This window comes from Emys orbicularis, chromosome 1 (assembly GCF_028017835.1).
Source record: "Emys orbicularis isolate rEmyOrb1 chromosome 1, rEmyOrb1.hap1, whole genome shotgun sequence".
NCBI classification, from domain to species: Eukaryota; Metazoa; Chordata; order Testudines; family Emydidae; genus Emys; species Emys orbicularis.
Genome location: NC_088683.1, coordinates 245675809 through 245698790, shown reverse-complemented (window position 1 = coordinate 245698790; position 22982 = coordinate 245675809). Strand labels below are relative to the sequence as shown.

Sequence of the window (22982 nt, the reverse complement as noted above, 5' to 3'; positions counted from 1 at the left end):
ATCTCCCAGGCTGATGCCTTGTTAGGCAAATTTCAGCTCGGAATGAATTTACACAGCTGACTGGTACACACTTGAAAAATACGGAAATGCTGACATAACCTGAACTTTAGAGGCACTATAAAATATATATATATATATATAAATAATAAACATGGTTACAAATAAAAAATATGAGGCAGTGTTTATTTGAAAGCTGTCACTTTGCATTTAAAATGCATCAATATTGTTGTCCCTGTCTTAAAAATATGCTTAAATATTGATGGGAAAGAAACCTATTTGCATCACAAATGATTTTTCATGCTCCGAGTCTGGCTCTCCCAAGCACTTCAAGAGCTTCTGCAGCTACCATTAATTTCTTATTAACTTTAAGGGTTTGACTCTAACATTAGACTTCATGAATGTATACAATGCAAGGCCAAGTGTGAGAAACCTAGTTCCAGGGCTAAGTGGTGCAGTGGATTAGCTCAAGAGCCTTTCACCTAGAGTCTATGTATTTCATTAGGCCACAATTGTGTTTGTTCCCACTTAGCCACATCACAAAACTACTAAGCAATATGGTACCAATGGGAGTCTCTGCTCCATGAAGGTCCAGGAGTGCTAGTCAGGAATAAGGTGCATTGTCAAAGGGCTGGAGCATGTGCAGGAAAAACCAACCGAATCCCCAAATGCTTAACTAGTTATTTAACAAAGTGTTAAGCATAATATGGATGCTTTGCAGGTAGCCAAGCCCATGAATAAATATATGAGAGTAAGATATCAAGCATAACTTTGTTCCACAGCACTCATGTGGTAATAAAAAAGAACTCTAGCCACAAAGAGAATATTCTTTCATTATCAAGAACAATCGCAAAAGAAAAAAGAAGAAAGGGGAGATGGTGCTTTGGTCCTTTCTGTGCCTTTTAAAGGATAATTTTTACTAGAACAGACATGCTCTGGGGACTTGGATTCTTGTTGATAGAAGCACCCGTCTATACTATGCCTGGCTCAGAACATGGCTATTAGAACTTAATGCTCAGAAAGGCTAAATTCACTCATAAATTAAGAAAAAATGATCAAGTAGTCTGAGTCTGGTACTTGGTAGACATCACCAAACCAGCCATCACACTTGACTATTTCTTTTTACCAATCTCAACAGAGAAGCCAAGAATTGGACATGGGGACTGAACTGCACTCTCAGGTCAGGTTGTGGCACGTCACAAGGCAGTGTAGGGGAAATTGCATTGCTGAGTCCTGCTACTTACCTGTTCATTTGCTAAATAAGGTACTTCATTCTCCAGTCTGGCAGATTTTATTGGGGAGGAGATCATGAAAAATTTACTTGCATTCCTTTCCCAGAATTGATGGTTATTCAGGGAGCTCTTGAATGGACAAATTGGCTGTACTTAGTATTTAGATTGTAAATGGCCAGATTGCTTTTAAACTGAACTTTAATTACCTGAGTTTATAACTTTTACATTTTCATCATTATTTTTCCCTAGGAGCAAAACACATTTCCTAATCAGTTGTAATTATTCTTATGGTCTAGCTTTTTACACCCATCTGGTGGAAGTGACATTCAGGGCAAAGGAGAATCAAGCCCTTTGTATCTATAAAAATAATTAGAGGATCAAAATAGAGTTTACAATGAAACTCTGATTTCAGCTTTGGCACTCATATTATATGTTTTATCTCCAAACCCTTTGCAAATGGGTGTAGGCATTATTATCCTCAGTTTACACATGGGATAACTGAAGCATAAAGTAAGGAGACGTAGCAAATATTTGTGAGGGCCAGACCAGCTATTCAGAAACCCAGACCTGCACTCATTCCCCTAGGCTACAGCTACCCACAGATTAAGATGAATGATTTAGCAATCTATGTCCCATTGACTTTTAATGGGACTTAGGTGTTTCTGAAAATTTTACCCTTTATGTTTAAGGATGACATCCTGGTTTGCTTGAAGTCAATGGTAAAACCTCCATAGACTTCAGTAGGGCCAGAATTTCACCCCCAGTTCTTCACTGTGAATAGGACACAGTAACAGTAACTGATATCAGGCCTATAATGGTCAATTAGGATAGCTGTTCTTGCTGAAAACCATGTCTGATGTTAAAGCTGCTGCTACACTGGAATAGTCGCTGCAGTCCTTTCCTTAGCTATTTTGTTCCATCAGGTGCAGCACTTTGATTCTTAACTGAGCCCTTCCACATGAACGAAACAGGTATGGCAGTTGCCGCTTCAGTAAAAGAAAGATACGTTTGCAATTAATGTTCCACAAACCTTCAGTTAGAAATAACTTTAAATCTGTTTAAATCACACTCCGTTCTATACTTGGTTTTTGTTCCGCTGAAGATTCAGTTACCATGGCAACATAATAGCAACACACTCATTTAAATAAAAATCATACTAAACACAATCATACATAATTGCCAGTCAGCCTATTTTGGTGGCATATACTGATTCCTCAACCCTGAATGCTAAGCCCAAAATTTACTGAATTAGTAAAAATATTGTGGTTTTGCCATTGAAAATTCAGACCCCTTTTCTGACCCCCATCCTTCCTCAACGTTTTCACAGAGTCCTGCTGGAATAGATCAGACGTGTGGATTACAGCAATAAAGAATATAAGGCTAAGATTTACAAACTTGTTCCAAAATAAGACCTAATTTTGGTAATTACATAGATATTTGTGCTTTACCAATTAAATAAGGAAAACTGAAATGTTCAAAGTAATTACCAAAAATAATACCATCACCTGCTCTTTAGAAGGATACAATATACAAAATGTATCATATTTTCAAATCCGGATTAAAGAATGTGGGGGCTCTGCACACTACAGAAATTGGGACCTCTGTAAACATGACAGAGGAGCGGCCAGGTCAGATCTGAGTAAGTGGATCAAATTTGAGCAAGTGGCTTTCCAATTAGGTACACGGGGTCACAGCACCTTTCAGTTTTGTGAGAGTCATTTTGGTTTTGTTTTTTTCCCTAGTTGTTGTGGACGGAGAGAGGTTCTTGAGATGCTGGTCCCATGCAAGTGCACAGTGTGCACATTAGTTAAGGCAGGTCGGCATATTTTCATCCTGGTTGATTACTAGCAGCTTGCATTTTTGTTTGTGAAAGGTCAAATTCCTCTGGTATAAGTGGGTGCAAATCTGTCAACTTCACTAGTGTTACACCTTTTCATAATCAGCTGTGAATTTGGTATGAATTGTCATATTCTATTGGAGCATTCTCCCTTGATTTTCCCCACAAACTCTGATAGGGATTCCTCATCCTCTTCCTCTATATAATCTATAATGGTCCCACTTCCAACATGGGGAGAAGGTGAATAACTTTGAGGGACCACAGAGAAGAAGAGAACAGTGGACTTTTGGATGGTGAGAGACCTTTTGGTAAGATGCCTGTACTTTTTTTTCTCGCACTAGGTTATTTTGGAGTGACATGACAATTGATCTGAGAAACTTAGTGGAAACACAATGCATGTTTCTTTTTTGTGTTTTAGATAGTTTATATTGTTACATGTCAGAAGACCTAGAGAATCCATCAGTAAACAAAGGAAAGCCCTGGAGAAAATGAGGAGACAGATATTGACAAACTCAATCTAAATTTGTGACTTTGTTTCTTTAACAGTTTTAGGCCAACATTACTGTTCTGCAGACACAGTCAATGGAGTTTACAGTCTAAACTGTACAGATGATACAAATCATCTGAATATACCGAATGGCCAGGGACTGCAAAGTCAATTATCTGAAGGGGAGGAGAGTTTGTTGGTTTTTCAATAATTGGTGTATTATTGTTGAAAGACTTCTCAGAATTGTATCTTGACAAAGGATTTGAGGATGACGCTTTGGACAGGTAAAGGAAACTATTTTAAGGATAGTGATGAGTTATACATGTGAATTCAGGGCATTTATGCAGATATTGTACATGACTAAAGCAATCACAGGTCAAAGAAGAGTGAATTGTTACTGTGAACCAGATAAGAAAATAGTTACAGTTGTGATTAAAAAAAAATGTAAAAAATGGTATGTGGTCTGAGAATTCAGAAGTACAAATACAACTTTCAAGAAGAGAAGAGCAGAACAGGCAGGTTTAGGCAGGGGCTAAAGATAAGTTCAAGGCTCAATAGAAGGAGACTCAATCTTCTAGGGCACAGACTGTTTAGACTAGTGAGGAGGGCATAGAACTGACCACAAAAGGGGAGGGTGAAAAGCGGGGACAAATGAGCACTCATTTAGCATAGACTTATGCTGTTGAGAGCAAAATTAATCAAGGTACCAAGGGACATGAAGAGAAGAAATTGTTTTATTGCCTGTACACCAATGCTAGGAGCCTGGGTAATAAACAAAAGGAATTTGAATTACTCTTTTATGATCATAAATTCAACCTAGCTGGCATTTCTGAAACCTGGTGGAAGATTTGCATGATAAGAATGTTAAACTCACTGATTATAACTTATTTTGGAAGGATCGAGTGGGTAAGGGGAGCGGGAGTAGCACTCTGTCAAAAACAGCATTACCTGTTTCCGAGTCACTGACAACTCAAAAGAAAATGATCTTGAACAATTATGGATCAACAGATAAAGCAAGAGGATGTACTAGTTGATGGCTGTAACTAAGTACAGGCCACCAAATTACACTAAAAACAGTATGACCAACTCCATAAGCACTTACCTATAATGTGTAGAGAAAAAAAAATACCTGTGCTGCCATGGTGGACTTCAATCTGAGTGACATATGAGGGAGGTCTCATGCTGCCAGTACTAAATCAAGAGACATTATTTGCTATGCTCCATTATGTCTTCCCCTTTTTGCCCTCCCCCTCTCAACCCCATCTCCAACTTTGCAGGATATAATATAATCATATATAATGTTCTATATGCTGACATAACTTTTCCCCCTTCCCACAGAATATTTCTGAAATTATGTCCCTCAGTGAAACATCCTTGGAATTTCTAAATATTATATATGACAATTTCAAAAAGTGTTGCATCCAACATAGGGGAATTATATCTTAGACCTCATATTGACATATAAAAATGAATTGATCACAGAACTAAAAATTAGTGATTGCTAAGTGACAAGTGATTGTGACTTGATTACATTTCTTATGTGCAAACAGAATAAAATCCCAACAAGTAACATATATATTTATTGCTTTAAAGGAGCCAATTTTCACAAAACTGAAAATAATTATGAGCCAAATCAACTGGGAGAAATAATTTTAATGGAAAAGTGTGAATGACAATTGATGAATGTTTAACATTTTACTAGATGCCCAAAAGCCACATCCAACAATAGATAAAGAAGTCTCTACTGGTTAAAAAACAACAACCTGAGTTAGAGGACAAGTAAAAGGCCCATGAAAGCTCATAATAACATAACTCATGAGCTCAGAATAACATGAGATCTGTTGTGCAGTTGGGCCTACAAATGTATCTGCATTGTGTTAACCAGTATGTAAATGTTCATAAGATGTTACAAAAACCTATACTATGTTTATGGGAAAAGGTATAAAAGGGACACAGAATAATTGTATTAGTCTAAACAAAATGGCCAAGTCGATATGATTCCAGGACTGTGTTGAAATTATGCTGGTTAAAAACAGGAGATGTAGACCAGGAAATTAATGAGCCAAAACTCATATGCTGGACACTAGACCTATTTGGTGGACAAAATAATCAGGGGTTGGGCTATTCCACCCATCACTCCCTTTTGGGGTCCTTAAAAGAAAAAAGATTTTTTAGGGAAAGTACCAAAAAGAACAAAAGGGAGACCAGACGAAAAGAACAGACCGAGGTTACTGGAATGAATGTCATCATCATGGCTGCCACCCCTACCATTTCCTGGAACCACAGGCCTTCATCCATCCTGCTCCTGAGAGGTGTCCTGATCAGAATGGGCCAGAAAGAGAGAGGGATCCAGATGGCATCACCACCACTACCAGCTCCAGGTGAATCCCAAACATGACCTGCAATGGCAGTTATTGCCATCTTGGATACCATCTAAGAGACTGTCAGACAAGGGGGCTTTTCCTTCTAGGATTGGGCTTGAACAACAGCAGCAGCAGCAGCGAGAACATCTCCAGCCCACCTCAACTAACTTCTTCTCTTTCCCCACAAAAGGACAGTTATTGCCCTCTTAGATACCCTCTAAAAGACTGTCAAAGAACAGGGAGGTTTTCCTCCTAAAAACTGTCTACAGCTAAAGGGAACAAGGGATGTTGTTAAAATGAAAATCTTGTTTAGTACTTCACATTTTAAACACTTCAGCTATTTTTCCCCTTCTTTTCTGTGTCTTTAATAAAAGGTTAAAGGGATTTCTAATGGTGTGTTTGCCATGGTCCGAAGCAGGCTGAGGTCTTTGTATACCAAAGCCGAGACCTTGTTTAACACTGTTTATTGTTGGTCAATGACAGAATTATGTTAACACCTTTGGCCCATGTATTCCCTCTAAAGTAAAACAACAGTTCCCAGTACAATGCTATGACTGAAAAGGCTAATGGGATCCTTGGATGTATAAACAGGGGAATATTGAGTAGGAGTAGGAGGTAACTTTACCTCTGTATTTGGCACTGGTACGACTGCTGCTGGAATACTGTGTCCAGATGTTGATAAATTGGAGAGGGCTCAGAGGAGAGCTGGGAGAAGGTTTAAAGGATTAGAAAACATGCCTTATAGTGGCAGATTCAAGGAGCGCAATCTGTTTATTCTAACAGGAGGTGAAGAGGTGTCTTGATCACCAACTGCAAGAACCTACCTGGGGAACAGATATTTGATAATAGACCTGTAACAGGGCAGTCTGCCTTTTTAAGGGGTGGGGAGGAGGAGGAGGGAGCCACCAGCCTTGTTTTAGAGAGAAGCCCAGCAGGTAGGTGCTGGGAATCATCAAACCCAGCTGGACAGCATCAAGTGACTGTTTTGGATGATTCTCAGCTAAGGGATGTAAGTAAAGACCCCAAGTTCCTGAGAGTGCCTGGGACCAGAAGAGGGCTGGGAGCACATTCTCCTGTGGCTGCAGAAGTTGGCTATGAGAAGGCAGGTAGGCCTTGTAGACTCCGTTAGATTGGAAAAGATCTAGACCATTAAGCTGCAGGAGTACAGAGACCCCCCCAAAACTAGGCTGGGAACAGGGCTGTTACTTAGTGGTGTTGTTCCACATTTCATGTGGGTGTTGTGGTGAATAAACAGGGCTCTGAGATAAGGGTTACAAACTGAACTGGGCATGGCCAATTGTTTTTCCCAAACTGGTGATCATGTTCACCAGACTACAAGAGGGCCCTTTGATTTAGTAGACAAAGGTAGAACAAGATCCAATTGCTGGAAGTTGAAGCTAGACAAATTCAAATGTGAAATAAGGTGCATTTTTTTTTAACAGAGAAGGTAGTTAACCATTGGAACAATTTACCAAGGATTGTGGTGGATTCTCTACAACTGAAATTCTTTAAGTCAAGATTTGATGTTTTGCTAAAAGATATGCTTTAGTTCAACCACATGTATTTTACCTGAAGCAGTGATTAATTCAGGGAAGTCCTAAGGCCTGTATTATGCTGATCAGACTCAATTATCACAATGGTCCCTTCTGGTCTTAAAATCAATGAAAGCTGCTTTAGGGCTTGAGGTTGGGATTCAGATTTGACAGCACCAGAACCTTGTAATATGTTCTCATGAGATTTCTGCCACGGATGGTGGAAGGATTGTGAGGTCAACTGATGTTTGTAAAATGCACAGTAATCTCACAAGAACGGCTATTCTCATGAAGGTTCTGCCATTTGGGGGAAGAAGTTTTGCAGAAACAAGAGAGATTTCATCTGCATCTGAACCTGGAAATAGTAGAGCCAGCTGGGAAACTGTTTTCCTGTCCCATGAAAGTTTTCAAGATTTCAAAAAATTGTCCTGCCCAGATCAGGACAAAAAGTCCAAATCTCAAAACATTTGGATAACTGAAAATCTGGGGAGGCCGGGGGACGGGTTGTCGGGAATGCTTGGGATCAATTACAACATTTCATTTAGATTTTGACCTCTTTTTTATGATTTAACTTAAATTTTGAAATGAAAAGTCATTTTGAACTGAGAAAACATACCGTTTCATATAGAAAATGTCAAAATGGGATGTTTTGGCAATTTTGAAACTTTTTAAAAACCGTTTTTAAATGGGACATTTGTTGAAAGTGACCCTTTCCTATGAAAAATTACAGTTTCAATGACTTGGTATTTTGTCAAAAAAAATTCCATTTCCGAAACAGTCCTAGAAAATAGGTCTCCTGGCTTTGAGTCAGACCCAACACTATCAAGGCAGGTTTAGGTCCAATTATTGAAATCTGAACTGCTCTAAAATTCAAAGTAATTTAGATTCCATTTCCAGTCTTAATTGTATCAGTCTAAATGAAATTCTGAATAATAAAAGTGTTGACATTAAAGCCTGTGCGACTTCATGCCAAACATCATTAAAAACAAAGAGGCCAAGTCCCCTACCCCAAGCAATATTGTCAATGGATCGTGTCATTAAAAATCTTAGTAGTATACATAAGTGGGACGTGATCAGCACTGCCTAACAGGTGACATTAAACTGTGGCTCTCCAGGCATGTTTGGACAATTATTAACAGCAAAATCAGTTTGAGAAGCATTAGCTTAGTGTCTGCTCATTACTCCTGCTGCATTCTGTACTTCACGGAGTGTGGAGAATGTTTTGTTCTAAAAGCATCACTGTGCTCCCAGCCAATAACCCTTGCAATGCTATATAACCCTATAAAAATAATTCATATTTTAGGGTCTTGTAGTACCATCTTCACAGACACAGCAGTGGCATATGGTAACTTATTATTATTCAAACTACATTGGATATTGTTAATCTTTCCTTAGGCAAAAGAGGAACCTAATTGTAATACTTAGTGATAATTTCTCTATGAATAAAGAGTAATAGATAATTCATGATCTACAATATTTGGACACTGATTTACTCTCTGCTTGATGCACTAAATGCATTCTAGGTGATAGAGGTTATACATGTAGCTTTTCTATTGTTCAGTCAGAAATTGAACTAGACTTGTAATCATGGCCTGAATTTCTGCTTATGGTATTATATGTTTTTATTCGTATTGCTTGGCTTGATGGACCTGCATTTTTTGTGAGGACTGCTCAATATTATTTGTACCTTGCAATAGTAAAATGAAAAATCAATCATTTTCTTTAGTTCCGTATTTGAAAGAGCATACAAAATGCTATTTTCTGCTCTGAAATGAAAATGTCATTATGGCTAGACGTGGTCTAAAAGCAATTCTGATGCTGGCAGCAGTGCTTGGATGAGTAGGATGCTATAACTTCACATGGCCTATTTTGAGGGGAAGTATTATACTCTATAGTAGTGCTGCAAACAAAGAACACTTAGGTTTTCAGAATAAAGTGATCATCATAAGGATCAAACTCTTTTTAATCACTCAAACAAAGCACTGTAGTAACTCAGGCTTTATTGTTTGGGAGTTTATATGTTTGGGGTTGCCTTCTTGCATGCAGCTGTATATACAGAGGTTGGTCTATCTCCCCTGTACTCTCAAAGAGCTAAAGGGGACTTAACAGAAGTTGTGTAGTGTAGCTGAAGACTGTAGAATATGTGCAACCAAATTTCAAATCAACTACTTTAAAATGTAGGCGTACAGTACATAATGAGTTCTTTAGGACACGATAATTACTGTCTTTTTGGTTTCACACAGTTATTTAAACTATTGAAAAAGATTCATTTTTAAACATTTTATTTCATACACGTATGTCAATAATTTGAAAAATTTGCCAGTATGAATAATTTAGACCTCTAACACATTTCATAAATGTTTCCAAGCTTAACACTACCATTCAAAATCATAGGATGAAATAAATTTAAATACATACTAGTCATCAGATTTTCAAAACAGACACAATGTCATTCAACACAACTTTGACATTTTATTGGGCTCTTGAAAATGCTAGTTCTGTCAAAGAAAATGAAAGGTTATTGCCTACGGAAGAACAAATAACGTCAATTGTAAATTACCTGATGCTGACGCAGTAAATAAACAACAGATAGCTTCAAGTGAAAATATGTTCCCAAATGTTATACTTCCTAATGTTGTTACACGAGAAAAAAAAATCTTTACAATGGCAAACATTTAAATAAGAGACAGTTCAGTTATGAGTTATAATTTAGGGCCAAATCCTGGTCCTACTTGAGTCAAAGACAAATCTCCCATTGGCATTAATGAGACCTTATATCCACTCATTACATTAATCCCTTTTATTTACGCATGTGTCTTTTTTTTTTATTATATTCTTTAAAACAACCCTCAAAGTTCCTATTATGAAAACATACTTTTGGAATTTGCTTGTCTCCCCCACCCCCATATTATTATACATGGCTCTGTGATATACAAAAAAAAAAAAAAAAAGACCTACAATTTATGTAACAACAACACAATTACTACTACTGCTAGCCATTTGCAATTAATGGGCTCACTGTATTTCATAAGAAAAAAATGCACACTCAATATTATTTAAGACAGTGGTCTCTGGACTGTACACAATACATACGCACACACATTGTCCATGCCTAGAACAATTATTAATCTAGATTGTATGTTCCTAAGGGCTGGCATCGTCTTTCTGTTGTGTTTTCATAGCACCTGCCACAATGGAATCCTGCTCCAAGATTGAGGCTCTTAGGCTACAATACTATGATAATACAAATAATACTCAAAGCCACCCCTTGAAACCCATAGAGACGGTTATTTAACACATCATGCCCACAAGTTACCTGTAATATAACAGTTCAGAATTAGTACGTTTACATGTTGGAATGTGTGCAAATGTGCCTGTCTGCTCTTGTGTGTGTGCACCTGTGTGAACATGCGCATCATTACTCACACTGGAGAAACCCTATCATCAGAGCAATGTGTAGCCATCTGAGAAAAACACCTAATGTAGCAGGGTGGCCTCAGTCATTTTATATTTCTGTAGGCCTTAGGAGCATTCATCCTAGAGTGCTTGGGATCAAAGATTGTTCCATGGTGATGAGCATTAGTGATACACACAGAAAAACATGTTTTGGAGGGGTCAGAATAAAAGACTGCATAAGCCCTAGCACATTTTCTTTGGTTATCAAGATTTTAAGGGAGACAGGGACATTTATTCCCCTGCCTTTCATTTTCTCTGCATCTCCAAGAAGCATTTACAATGTCCTATTTTTATCATTATTTTTTTTTAAAATAAGAGAACATCTTTCTAGAGTCACTGCTGCCAGGCTGTCTCATCCACGATTGCGCTCAATTGTTGGATCTTCCAAAGGCAGGTCTTCCTCTCCCTGACGGAGTAAGAGGGCAGCATCTGGCAAAATCATTTCAGCACAACATAGCAATTGGATAGACAAGTCAACTGCAGAAGTCGCATCAATAAGAGGCAAACGATACTTAAAGAAATCCTAACTTGTTTAGTGCCCTGTGAGCTGGGCTGGTTGTTTTCAGATCAGAGATGTGCATTGCAATCTGAGGTGCTTCTGACTCAGGGGTGCTCCGGACTATGGAAGGTAGAGAGTAGCCAGCCCATTAAGAGTTGTTCAACTTACTAGGACAGCACAGCAGACTTGGTGGGAGAGCCATAAAGGAATGACAGGGGAAGGCTTTGGAAGCAAAAGGTGTCAGACAAGGTTGGGTGGAAGGGAAAAAAGAGGAGTGGGGTGGGGGGAGGATGGTGTTGGGTTCAGACATGGAAAAGAGATTGAAACTTGGAGGATGGGGAAATTTACCCACCCAGTATTAAGTAGATTTCATGAAATATTATAAAAAGCAAACATGTTAAATGAGTTACCCCTATGAGCTCTTTGAGTCCCACAGGTCTATAGTAATATATTCCTAGCATGCTGTTAGTCATCTTTCTAGTGAGTGGATTGTATTCTCACAATCACATTCACTAATGTCACAGGTGAACTCTGACACTCTTTATTATTCTCCATTTCAGGTGAAGAAAGAACAAGAGTCTTGTCTTCTTTCACATACTAAAAATACAGTAAACCAGAAAATTGTCAAGTTGGTCCATGGTAGTTTCATATTACACATCACTAAAATCAGTCTTCATTTAACTTTTAGTAAGACAAATGGGATCACCATCTATTTTAGCCATAGAGTATAACAGCAGAATGAGTGAAGATGAGGGGTAAGATGGTGAAACAACTGTAATAGATCAAACATATGGTCTTATTTGAAGATATGAATTACTATGCAATGCACATGAGTGTGGTTATACTGTAAAAAGATTTATTTAAAAATACAACTTCCAGTTATGTGCTACTCAAAGATTTCATCTTTAAGGGAGTTGAGTTTTAATGTGATATAGGAAAACTTTTGGCAGTTCACTCAAGCCTTCCTCAGTCTTTAGCAGAAAAAGACAATATGCTGCTGCTTAGCACCATTCATTAAAACTCCAGGTTCTGAATCCATAGAAAATCATTATTTTTCCACCCCGGTCCTATTTTCAAATTATAAACTAAAATTAATAAGGGTATTTTAGGTCACAGACAACAGTCATCCGGGTTTCATGAGAAATGTTGCCTCACTATTTTGATTACTTTAAAAGATTTGTTGCCTTAAGATACATTTTTTTCTTGTTAGATAAAACCTGTAGTGGATTATTTTGCCTACAGGCAATTTTCATTATTTCAATAACTTGGCTGATTGTTTAGTTAAAATTTTAGGTAAGTTTCCTGAGAAATTATTTAAGTTGTTGATAACTAAAATTATTTTCTTAGTTGCAAATTGGAGATTTCTTTGGTTTCCATGTGGCCTCCATTTTTGCAATTAGATTACTTATCTTTTTTAAGTCCATTATATCCATTATTTTTACCTTAAAGCAGGGTTTTCCTCTGAAATCTGCCTTGCAGATCTGTATTGCATGTTCTGTATTTGTTCCTCATCTGGAAATCACATTGTCAGTTGGATTTCTATAGAACGAATGTACCATATACAACTATGTCCCACAATGCAGAATGAAGAGAATACTTTAATTTTATATTTTGGATTGTTAATGCCTATAAGACTCATACCTCTTCCTTTGACGTTTCTGTAATCTTTTAGAATAGAAACTGCGTGATTTTCATTATTGATGGTCCATGTACTTTAAATAAGTAGCTGTAAAACTGTACTGTGTGCAACTTGGCATGTACATGCTACTGCTGTACACACTAACAAAAACTCCTAGCAAGAAATTTTAGATAACTAGAGACTGATGCAGCTATTCAGTAGGCTGTGTGACAAATTGAGGTCACTCAAAAGGAGTTGATCTGATCAAGGTTAAAAGAAAATCTAAAATGCAATTTAGATGCATACTGCAATCTACAGTCGTTTTTAAAAGCCTTGGGCCAGCACACAGCTTTTACTTACCACAGTAGTGCCAACATGAGGGACATAAGTGCTTCCAGTTTTTTTAATGCTGAGATGATTTCCTCCCCACACAGCGGCTTTAATAGTGTCCAAACAGTGCACTGCCTAGCCTTACTTTAGACTCTCAGGGGCTAGGTCTCTTCTCACATCAGTTTCACACTTGCGTAACTCCACGGACTTCGGCGAAGCTACGGTACTCCTGATTCTCAGAGTCAGACCCTTGATGCACCATTTGTTTGTCAAATGTTTCTATAATTAAACAAACCGGGGAGAATGTGTCCTGGACACAAATTTACATACAACGAAGGCTTCAAAGGCTCCCCACTGCAATTGCCTGTATGGCTTGATCTCCATTCCTCACTGTGAGAAATGTTGTGTGGTATGAGGAAGATATGAAAATTGACCTGCTGCTAATGTTGTGGTAATAAATCTGGTACCTAGATTAGAGTTTTCTTTTACTATGTCTATAGCATCATATTCTGACATTCCCCAGGGTACAATCTGAACTGTTGAACAGCGGTGTCCCCATAACTCTCTAGCCTGGGGTGCCTTTTACACTTCTTTGCTGCCAAAGCAACCAAACCGAGCCGGCCCACATACAGCCACTAGCATGAAAAATTACTCCCAGCTATGTTACATGAATGCTCTCCCAGCCATTCATGAATTTCTTACTGGGTGACACTCAAATATTCTTCAGGTCTTTAGGCACCTTTAAATACCTTTAAAAATCTGGCTGCTGATCTGCAAAATGCAATTACGATACTTACCATCCTTTAGAAGAGGCTTTGAGGTCTATGAATTAAAATAGGTATAGGAGAGCTAAGAAAAGTTACTATGTAGCAGTATCTGAAATCACTATAGGTTTTTTCTCTGTATCTAAAAGACATAATTGTATGATCACTCTGTGGAATCTGTTGGCAAGGGGGAACTACTAAACGGCAATCCCTGTTGACTATAAGCCCTTTGGGGATACAGATTTTCTCCCCTACATGGTTCTGTGCAGCACTAAGAATGCTGACAGCGCCCAACCAATAATGATCCATTTTAAAGAGGAACTGCAGCTCTCAATGTTCTTTTTTCTGTGTGTGACAGGGATTTTGTGAGCAATTTTGGGGGAGCCCTTAAAAATGGCAGCTGTTTAAATGCTTGGAGATTCTTCTAACCCTAAAGTAGAAATACAGTTCTCTCTACTGGAAAAGCAGGGTGCTGATTACTGTACATATCGTCTGCCATGTGATTGGAAAAGGGGTCCAAGCAAGTTTATGCCCTGTCTGTCATTGTAACCCACACTCCTCCTGGGTGTGGGGCTCTGTCCCATCTAGTGGCACCAAGACCACTTAGTGAGAGAGATTAATGAGTCTGCTCTATAGCCTTAGCTAAGAGCCATATGGCTTAAGACTCATGCATTTAGCACTAGAGGTCCCAGGTTCTATACCACCCGCCGGCAACCAAGCTCTGTCAGTGTTACATAATGACCTCATCAAACCACATCCAGGGCCGGCTTTAGGCCGATTCAACCATTTCCCCTAAATCGGGCCCCGTCCCTAAGAGGGCCCCGCGCCCAAGCCCCAGTACAGCGTACTGGCAAGAGCCGGTGCACTCTACCGAGGTGGCCGGGCTTCCCCAGGGGGCAATTTAAAGGGCCTGGGGCTCCCAGCAGGGGCTGGAGCCCCAGGCCCTTTAAATTGCCACCAGAGCCCCACTGCTGGAGCCCTGGGGTAGGGCTGCGTGGCTCTGGGGGCTATTTCAAAAGTCCAGGGCTCCCATTGCTTCTATCACCCTGGCCCTTTAAATAGCTGCTGGAGCCCTGCCGCTTCCCCAAGGCTCCCGCAGCTATTTAAAGGGCCGGGGCAGTAGAACCAGGGGAGCCCCGGGCCCTTTAAATAGCCCCTGAGCCCCAGGCTGCTGCTGCTGCTGCTACCCCGGTGGGGGAGGGAGGAGGAGGGGGCACTCACCGTACAGGGTGGGCTATACCCCCTGTACCTGCACCCCTTGCCCGCACCAGCCCCGCACCCCCTGCCCTGCCCTGCCTCCAGCCCCGCACCCCCTGCCCGCAGCCAGCCTGTCTCCAGCCAGCCCCGCCGCACCCCGTGCCCTTCCCGCACCAGCCCTGCACCCCCTGCCCTGCCCGCACCAGCCCTGCACCCCCCTGTCCTGCCCGCACCAGCCCCGCACCCCCTGCCCTGTCTCCAGCCAACCCCTGCCGCACCCCCCTGCGGCCCTGCCTGAAGCCAGCCAGCCCACCCCACACCTCCCTGTCTCCAGCCAGCCCCGCACCCCTTGCTCTGCCTGCAGCCAGATCCTACCTCCAGTCAGCCCCTGCCCTGCCTCCAGCCAGCCCCATGTCCACTGGTGCCCTGCAGTTCCCAGGGCAGTAACCCTGCTTCAATGAGAGGGGCAGGGAACAGCTGGGACCCACACATGTGCACACACCCCCAGGGAGTGGTGGGGACCCACACATATGAAACGGAGCTCATTTCTAGTTCAGGCCCATCTTTTTAAAAAAGAACTTTAGGTAGGGTTAACATACATCCGTATTTTCCCGGACATGTCAGGCTTTTTGGTTCTTAAATCGCCATCCGGATTTAAAAATTCCTCCTGAGAAAATACGGACGTATGGTAACCCTATTGGTACAAAAAATACATACTGTGGCATATCCCTTAAATCAGAACTTTTTATAGGGAAACGGTTGCTGAGAAATGAAAGGCTTTTTTTTATGGGTTTTTTTTTAGTCATCCCTGCCGAGGTCCCGCCGAAAATGTTCGAACTGGGCCCCGCACTTCCTAAAGCCAGCCCTGACCACATCTGTAGCAATAATAATCACAAAAGGACTTTTAAAGCTACTTAAAGAACACAGGAATAAAAGGTGAAGTGCTGTATACTAAAAGTGCAGCAGTAGACATAGCGTTATACTCTTCCCATGTCAATTATTGAGAGTTATGCACATGTATCAATAAACTCAGTAGTGTGCTTACATCATATTCTGTTCTCATACCTCACAGATCCCCAGCTCAATAACAAATAAGATCACACAATCATTATTGCTTTCACATAGAACTTCTTAGAGCCTGATAACCACAGAGAATTGTATCTTCTATAGGGTAGGAGCAAAAAATCTCTCCACAGGCTAGGGTGGTTTACATACATAAATCAGAAAACCCACACAATTTTATACCTTCTCAAAAACAGGACACATAGGCACTGTAGGGACAGCACTGTGCAAAATACTATCGTATGCTCATTTTTTTTCCCACTTCTTGCGTACAGAGCTGTATTTCTGATACAATTTGGACACCACTGTGCTGATGGGTACAACATAAAAACCTAGCTAGACAGAAAACAAAATTTACAAATGGTGGTATTATGTACTTTACTAACACAAGGGAACCTTTTATGCCAACTATTCAATAATACATTTGGTACTAAGGAATACTGAAATGTTACCAATCACAAAGAACATAGAAAATATTGTTAAGGGGCCCCGAGAGAGGATGCTGTACTTTGTCATGTTTACTCTGTGGTAGCAAACCTGATTTGAGGTTAATTAAGGCTTTCCCGCATTGAGCTTTCAATGTCTGTGAACAAGTTCTCAGTTTATGGAGAAAGTTTGTGTGCTTCATCTTGCATAAGGACCCCTAGCAGCTTGTGTAGAGCAGCATTGTGGTCCGAGGGGGAAACAGTGAAGCCAATCAAATCCGAAATCAGGTGTTTGGCAGGGAAGGTGCACCCATAGGAGGGAAGGCAGAGGGCAGGTGAAATGGCCACTGCACGTTTGTGGGAAGATGGTAGCCTAGTGGTGGGGAGGGATAGCCCAGTGATTTGAGTATTGGCCTGCTAAACCCAGGGTTGTGAATTCAATCCTTGAGAGAGCCATTTGGAGCAAAAATCTGGGGATTGGTCCCCCTTTGAGCAGGGGGTTGAACTAGATGACCTCCTGAGGTCCTTTCCAACCCTGATATTCTATGATAGTGATACTTACCATGGAATCATTCTGAAGTTCCAGCCTCAGGAAGCAGAGAGGCCTTCGGAAAACCTATTAGTCAAGATCAGGTGAGAGGAAGAATCTTATCTCCACTCCCCGCCTCACACCAGCTGTCCAGAAACATTGAAATTTCTATCAAAGGGATAAAACAAAGGAAATTCTGAGTGAGAAAGCTTTAATTCAGCTGCATTATGCCTGGGCTTTTTTGCACAGATGGTCTCAGAATACAAGGAAATATTTCATACACTTTGCATATTTGAAACAATACTTGCTCTAAAGATTACCAGTGAGGCGATTGAGTAACTGAACTTCATCACAATATCCTTTTTGGCTTCTTTCCTGTTGTTGCAGGTGATTACATAGTCATGACTATATACTTCGATTTAAGTAGAAGAATGGGATACTTCACTATTCAAACATACATACCCTGCATCTTAACAGTTGTGTTATCCTGGGTATCATTCTGGATTAAAAAAGATGCTACACCAGCAAGAACAGCACTAGGTAAGGTCTTAATTCTTTCTGTTCTATCACTGTGTTGAATATTAACAAATATCCTGCTTTACCATTTGAAAATTTCATCTCCTTTCCAATTAGGAGACCAATGTCTCTGGGCATTAGATATGTACTGTACATCGTCACAGCCAGCTCCTACAGGCCTAAAAGCCAGTTGTGACAAGGGAATTTGGTATTTGAGTTTTAAAGGGACAATTAAAAATAAATGACTCTGTCACCTGTTTTGTTTGCAGAATAGCTCAGAATAAATGATTGCTTCGCTAATCCTCCTGTGGTTTCTCTAGTCGGATTTTTGAATGATAGGCACAGTAGACTGCTTCCTTCCTTCCATCCTTAAGCTGCTGTTCCTTATGTTATATTTATAGACAGACAAATGTTGATGGATAAGAAGAAATTTGTCCAAAATGATGATGCTTGAGTGCCTAGAGCTAGGTACATCAATAAGAGTCCTGTTTTTCAGAGGTGCTGGCAGCTCTCCAACACCTCTGAAAATCAGGTCACTTATATAAGTGCCAAAGTGTGGATTTAGGAGCTTAAATGTAGGCTATGTTAAAAATAATTGGGTGGAATTTTCAAAGTCTAACACAAAAACTGCAGGCTGTGCAAGTATCAGGAACACAGGGGCGGGGTTATAATAGGAGATTAACTATGTATACATTAAAACAGAAGGAAAGACATTGGGGCTCCATTGGGGCTGGTATGCCTGAGCCCTGGTCAGTGCACCATCCCAGGAATAGCACATGGGAAATTTTGCCTCAAGGAAGCATAATCTTTCCAAGAGCTGCTCTGCACCCAATGGGATACTCACTTTGCACAACTCTTATGCTGACACAAATAGCCTGTCCCTTTAGAGAAAATACCAGGGGTGGGGGATGGCAGATGGAGGGGGATCAGGGCTGTAGTCTCACTACCCCCTTTTGGCTGAGTAGTTCCCTTGGAATGAACAGGGACTGCTGTTGCGGGGGGCAGGTGGGGAGGGCCCCCTATAACGGGGGGAGGCCTTTTTCACAAAGCTTTCTGACCCTCCTAGCAGCTATGCACAGGTCATCACCATCTGCCCCTTTTCTATATAGGAAAAATTCTTTAAAAATGACTTATTGAACCGAAAATGATCACGAGTCCTTATCTAAACCTGTTTCTGCAAGCTAGCTTACTAAGATCACACTGGGGAGCTAGACTCTTAGGCCTGGTCTACACTACCCGCCTGAATCGGCGGGTAGAAATCGATCTCTTGAGGATCGACTTATCGCGTCTCGTCAGGACGCAACAATCGATCCCCGAATCGACGCGCTTACTCCACCAGCGGAGGTGGGAGTAAGCGCCGTCAACTGGGAGCCGCGGCAGTCGATTTTGCCGCCGTCCTCACAACAGGTAAGTCGGATCTGATACGTCGAATTCAGCTACGCTATTCGCGTAGCTGAATTTGCGTATCTTAAATCGACACCCCCCCCCTGTAGTGTAGATGTAGCCTTAGAGGAATTCCCCATTCCCACGAGTTTGTTCTCTCACAAAGTCGCAAGAGGAAGCCATTTAGTTCAAGACTGCAACGTTTATTGGCTGTTCAGAGTGCCTCAGTCTAGCATTATCATTTCTTCCAGCAAATGAGTGAATCAGGGCAGCCACCCACCTCCTGAGTGATGTAGCTTCCAGCTCAGAACACAGAGCTCTGGAGGCAATAAAGATGAAAATTTCAAATGTACTTAAGGGATTTAGGAGCTTACATCTCACCAGAAGGCTTTGGACTCCTAAATACCTTAAGCACATTTGAAAATTTTAGCAGAGTCCGTAACTCAGTGAGGCATGTTGCTGTGCAGCCATTTATTAAGGTTTGTCAGCACCTGGCCTGAACCATTCTGCATCACATAAATGAGCAAAACTAACATCTTAAAATGATGGTCCAGCTCATCACGATGAATGACAGCAGAAATATGTTACTAAAAATATGTTTTAAGTATAGGCTTTCCACTAGCTACCACTTTGTTTCAGCAATGAATCCAAACATCAGCGGTTCCTGCTGTAAGTACACAGCCCATCTTGTTACAGGGTTAAATGAGCCTTTATTCTTAGTGAATGACGGGACATCTCTTCAAGTCATAGATGGTTCATTATGATGGAGGTATGCAACAGGAGCAGTAATGGGAAGAGACTTGGGAGAACTTGCAATAAGACTGCTGAGAGCATACATTAGTTAATTAAAAACAAATAATGCAACACTAAAAAATTACTTCCCATGAGGTCAACACAAAATCATAAATGTCCCAATTCCACTCCAGAAATTCACAAACCTTAGCAACTCTTTTGACAAGTGTGTTCTGATTTTCTGCTTGGGTGTAACACTCCAAATCCTGCTGAGTGTTGCATTGGTAAGCTTTGAATTGAACAGCTATATACTATAAATGTCTTTCAGAATTCCAGATATGCATAATTTGAACCCCATTTTCCAGAAACAAAAGACTGGAGGCCTGATTCTTATTTACAGTATTGTGTGTCTACATTGCTACTCTAGCAGTAGAAAAGGGCTTTAAAATTTACACCCATTTTAAGGCCATTTTCAACTGCCAGTGGGGTATAAGGAGGCCTTACTGTAAATGAGAATCAGGCCTTATGGTACTAATGCAATTCTCTTAAATTAGCTGTATCAATAGAGACACAGAAAGATTAACCACAGTGTGTCAATAGACGTGTGAGACAATATTGTGTACTGAAGAATCACAAATCACCCATCTGGATTATGTTTCACAATGCCTGATTTTCATTAAAAACAACAAACCAGGAGAAAAAAAAGTGTCAAGTGCTTTCTCTTACTAGAAATAGCTTGCTTGTGTGCTATCTCTCAGAAAGCTCATGTACTTATACTGCATAGGTCCATTTCCAAACTAATTAGACAAGAGTGAAGGTTAGAATTTTAGTCACACCAATGTATTGTCTTGAACGTTCCTGAAGACCTCTGTCCAGTAGGAACAAGACATTCTGATAGCAATGGGTGAGTGTCAAATTAGAAACTAAGCTAAAGTTTTCCAAGCAGTCTAGATCTAGATGAATTAGGTGCCCAACTCTTTTTGGTTAGATAGAGTTCAGAGAAGTCCATGTGGATACACTCTGAGACATAATTAAACCTTTAGTTACTGGTCTAAAAATATAAATTACATCAAGGAACTAGAAAGTAATGCATAGGTGGGACATATGTCCTTGTGCACCATCAGAGCCCAAATGTCTCCCAATGGTCAGTTTACTGTAAATCTTCAGAATAGCCACATTAGTGCTCTTTATTTGCTTTAGTGCACTTACATAATTTGAACAAGAAATCTGTCTGAATTGAAAAGTAGCATACATTGTACCCGCTTCTAAAAATAGCATTTGTGTGTAACACAGCTAACGGCTACTCACTGAAATCATCCTGGGTTTTCTAAATCATTAATGCTAATCAGTCAAAATGATTTATAGACTTGGGGAAGGGGGCAAATTTGCCCCTGATGTAACTTCATTGACTTAAATGGTGTTACATCAGGGAAAAAATTTCACTCCCTGAAATTAATGAGAAATGTGCTGAGCTATTGGCAACTGCTCTGGGTTGTATGAAATAAAGGCTTTACTCCCCTCTGCACAGCTATCAGTAATGAGCTAGATATATACTGAAATATACTGAAATAATGAAATAAGGGATATTTAGTTCTAAGAGGACAATAGAACTGTAGTAATAATCCCTATTATGGCACGGCACATACACAAACACTAGCACCTGAATATGAAGATCTCAAAGCGTTTCATAGATTCATAGATTCTAGGACTGGAAGGGACCTCGAGAGGTCATCGAGTCCAGTTTCTTTTTTAAAAGATGGGTGTGATTTTCCCTGCTTTACAAACCAAGGGATGAGGAACAGAGAGATGAAGTTACCCTCAGATCACACTGAGTCAGTGTCAGAGATAGGCAGATAACGCACGAGTCCTGACTGCCAGTTATGTGTTCTGACTACTAGACTATGCTGCCTCCTTGTGTAAATGCCTCAATCTACAGGGCTGGAATTGCTTTCTAATATTTGTACTTCTCATTAACTATGAAAATTACCTTCTTCCAAAGCTACCAATCTAGATATGTTGACAGGCGTTTAAAGAGAAGAAAAATTACACTGGGTAAACTATGGGGGTGTTTTTTATTGAAATTCAGAGGGTTTAATTTAACTGAAGTTTTCAGCAAACTGCCTTCTTTTGATATACTGTATCTATATACATATATAGGTAGGGTGTTAGCGCATTCCATTATCTGATACTATTATGGTTATGTTACCATATAGCATCTGAAATTGCAAGTGTCAAATATACAGCAGTCGTCAAGCCCGACGATGGCACTTAATAAAAACTCACTTCACTTTCCTTTCACTTCCATCCTTCAGTCACTTACATTTTGAAAATGAATTTAGTGTTCATGAAAGTTGCCAAGATTGGAAGACGGAGAAAATGAAATTCTTACCTACAAACTAGCTACAGCTTGGGCAACAATCTTCCCCATGCTGCCCCCTCAACGTGCCATTATTCTTGCCTGGCAGAAGATACCCTTAGATGTAAGAGGGTAATTGAGCCTCTCTAACCATGTAATCCATGAGTCCTCTGAGACTACCAGATTCAGACCACTAATTTTCTTTGCATAGTGAAGTCCTGTAAGCAACTATCAGATGGTAAAATATTAATGTAAGTATTGATCACGATTAAATTCATACCAGTGACCTAAAGGTAAAACATTGTTCACCCATTCTGAATCCCCTGAGCTATCTTAGTTTGCTGGAAAGTCTTATTTGATTTATAAAATAGTAAATTTAGTATTGATGTCACTGACAGAAAATAAATTTAAACACATACACTTCTCTGACTGAGGGCATTAACGCCAGCTGTGACATGAAGCTGTGGAAATGAGATCAGGATGACTCTGATAGTAATTTCAGATCTTTGGTAGGTCTTAAAAAACTGACAGACAGTTCTGGAGCATTGCAAATTTTAGAACAGGGTGGAAGGGTCCCACAATAAGAGATCTATCAGAACCTCCTGGACATCATCCACCAAAATGATCTCACACAGAGTAGCAGTGAGGCCAGGGTAAAGAATCTAGA

At 40.2% G+C, this 22982-nt stretch overlaps 1 protein-coding gene across 1 annotated transcript in view; it reads left to right on the top strand.

The window, feature by feature from the left end:
• GABRG3 (gamma-aminobutyric acid type A receptor subunit gamma3) overlaps nt 1-22982 on the top strand; it is a 543124-nt gene that overhangs the window by 505726 nt on the left and 14416 nt on the right. Inside the window, exon 7 of the mRNA XM_065403796.1 lies at nt 17716-17868. Coding sequence (XP_065259868.1) covers nt 17716-17868 — 153 coding nt within the window. The remainder of the gene's footprint in view (nt 1-17715; nt 17869-22982) is intronic.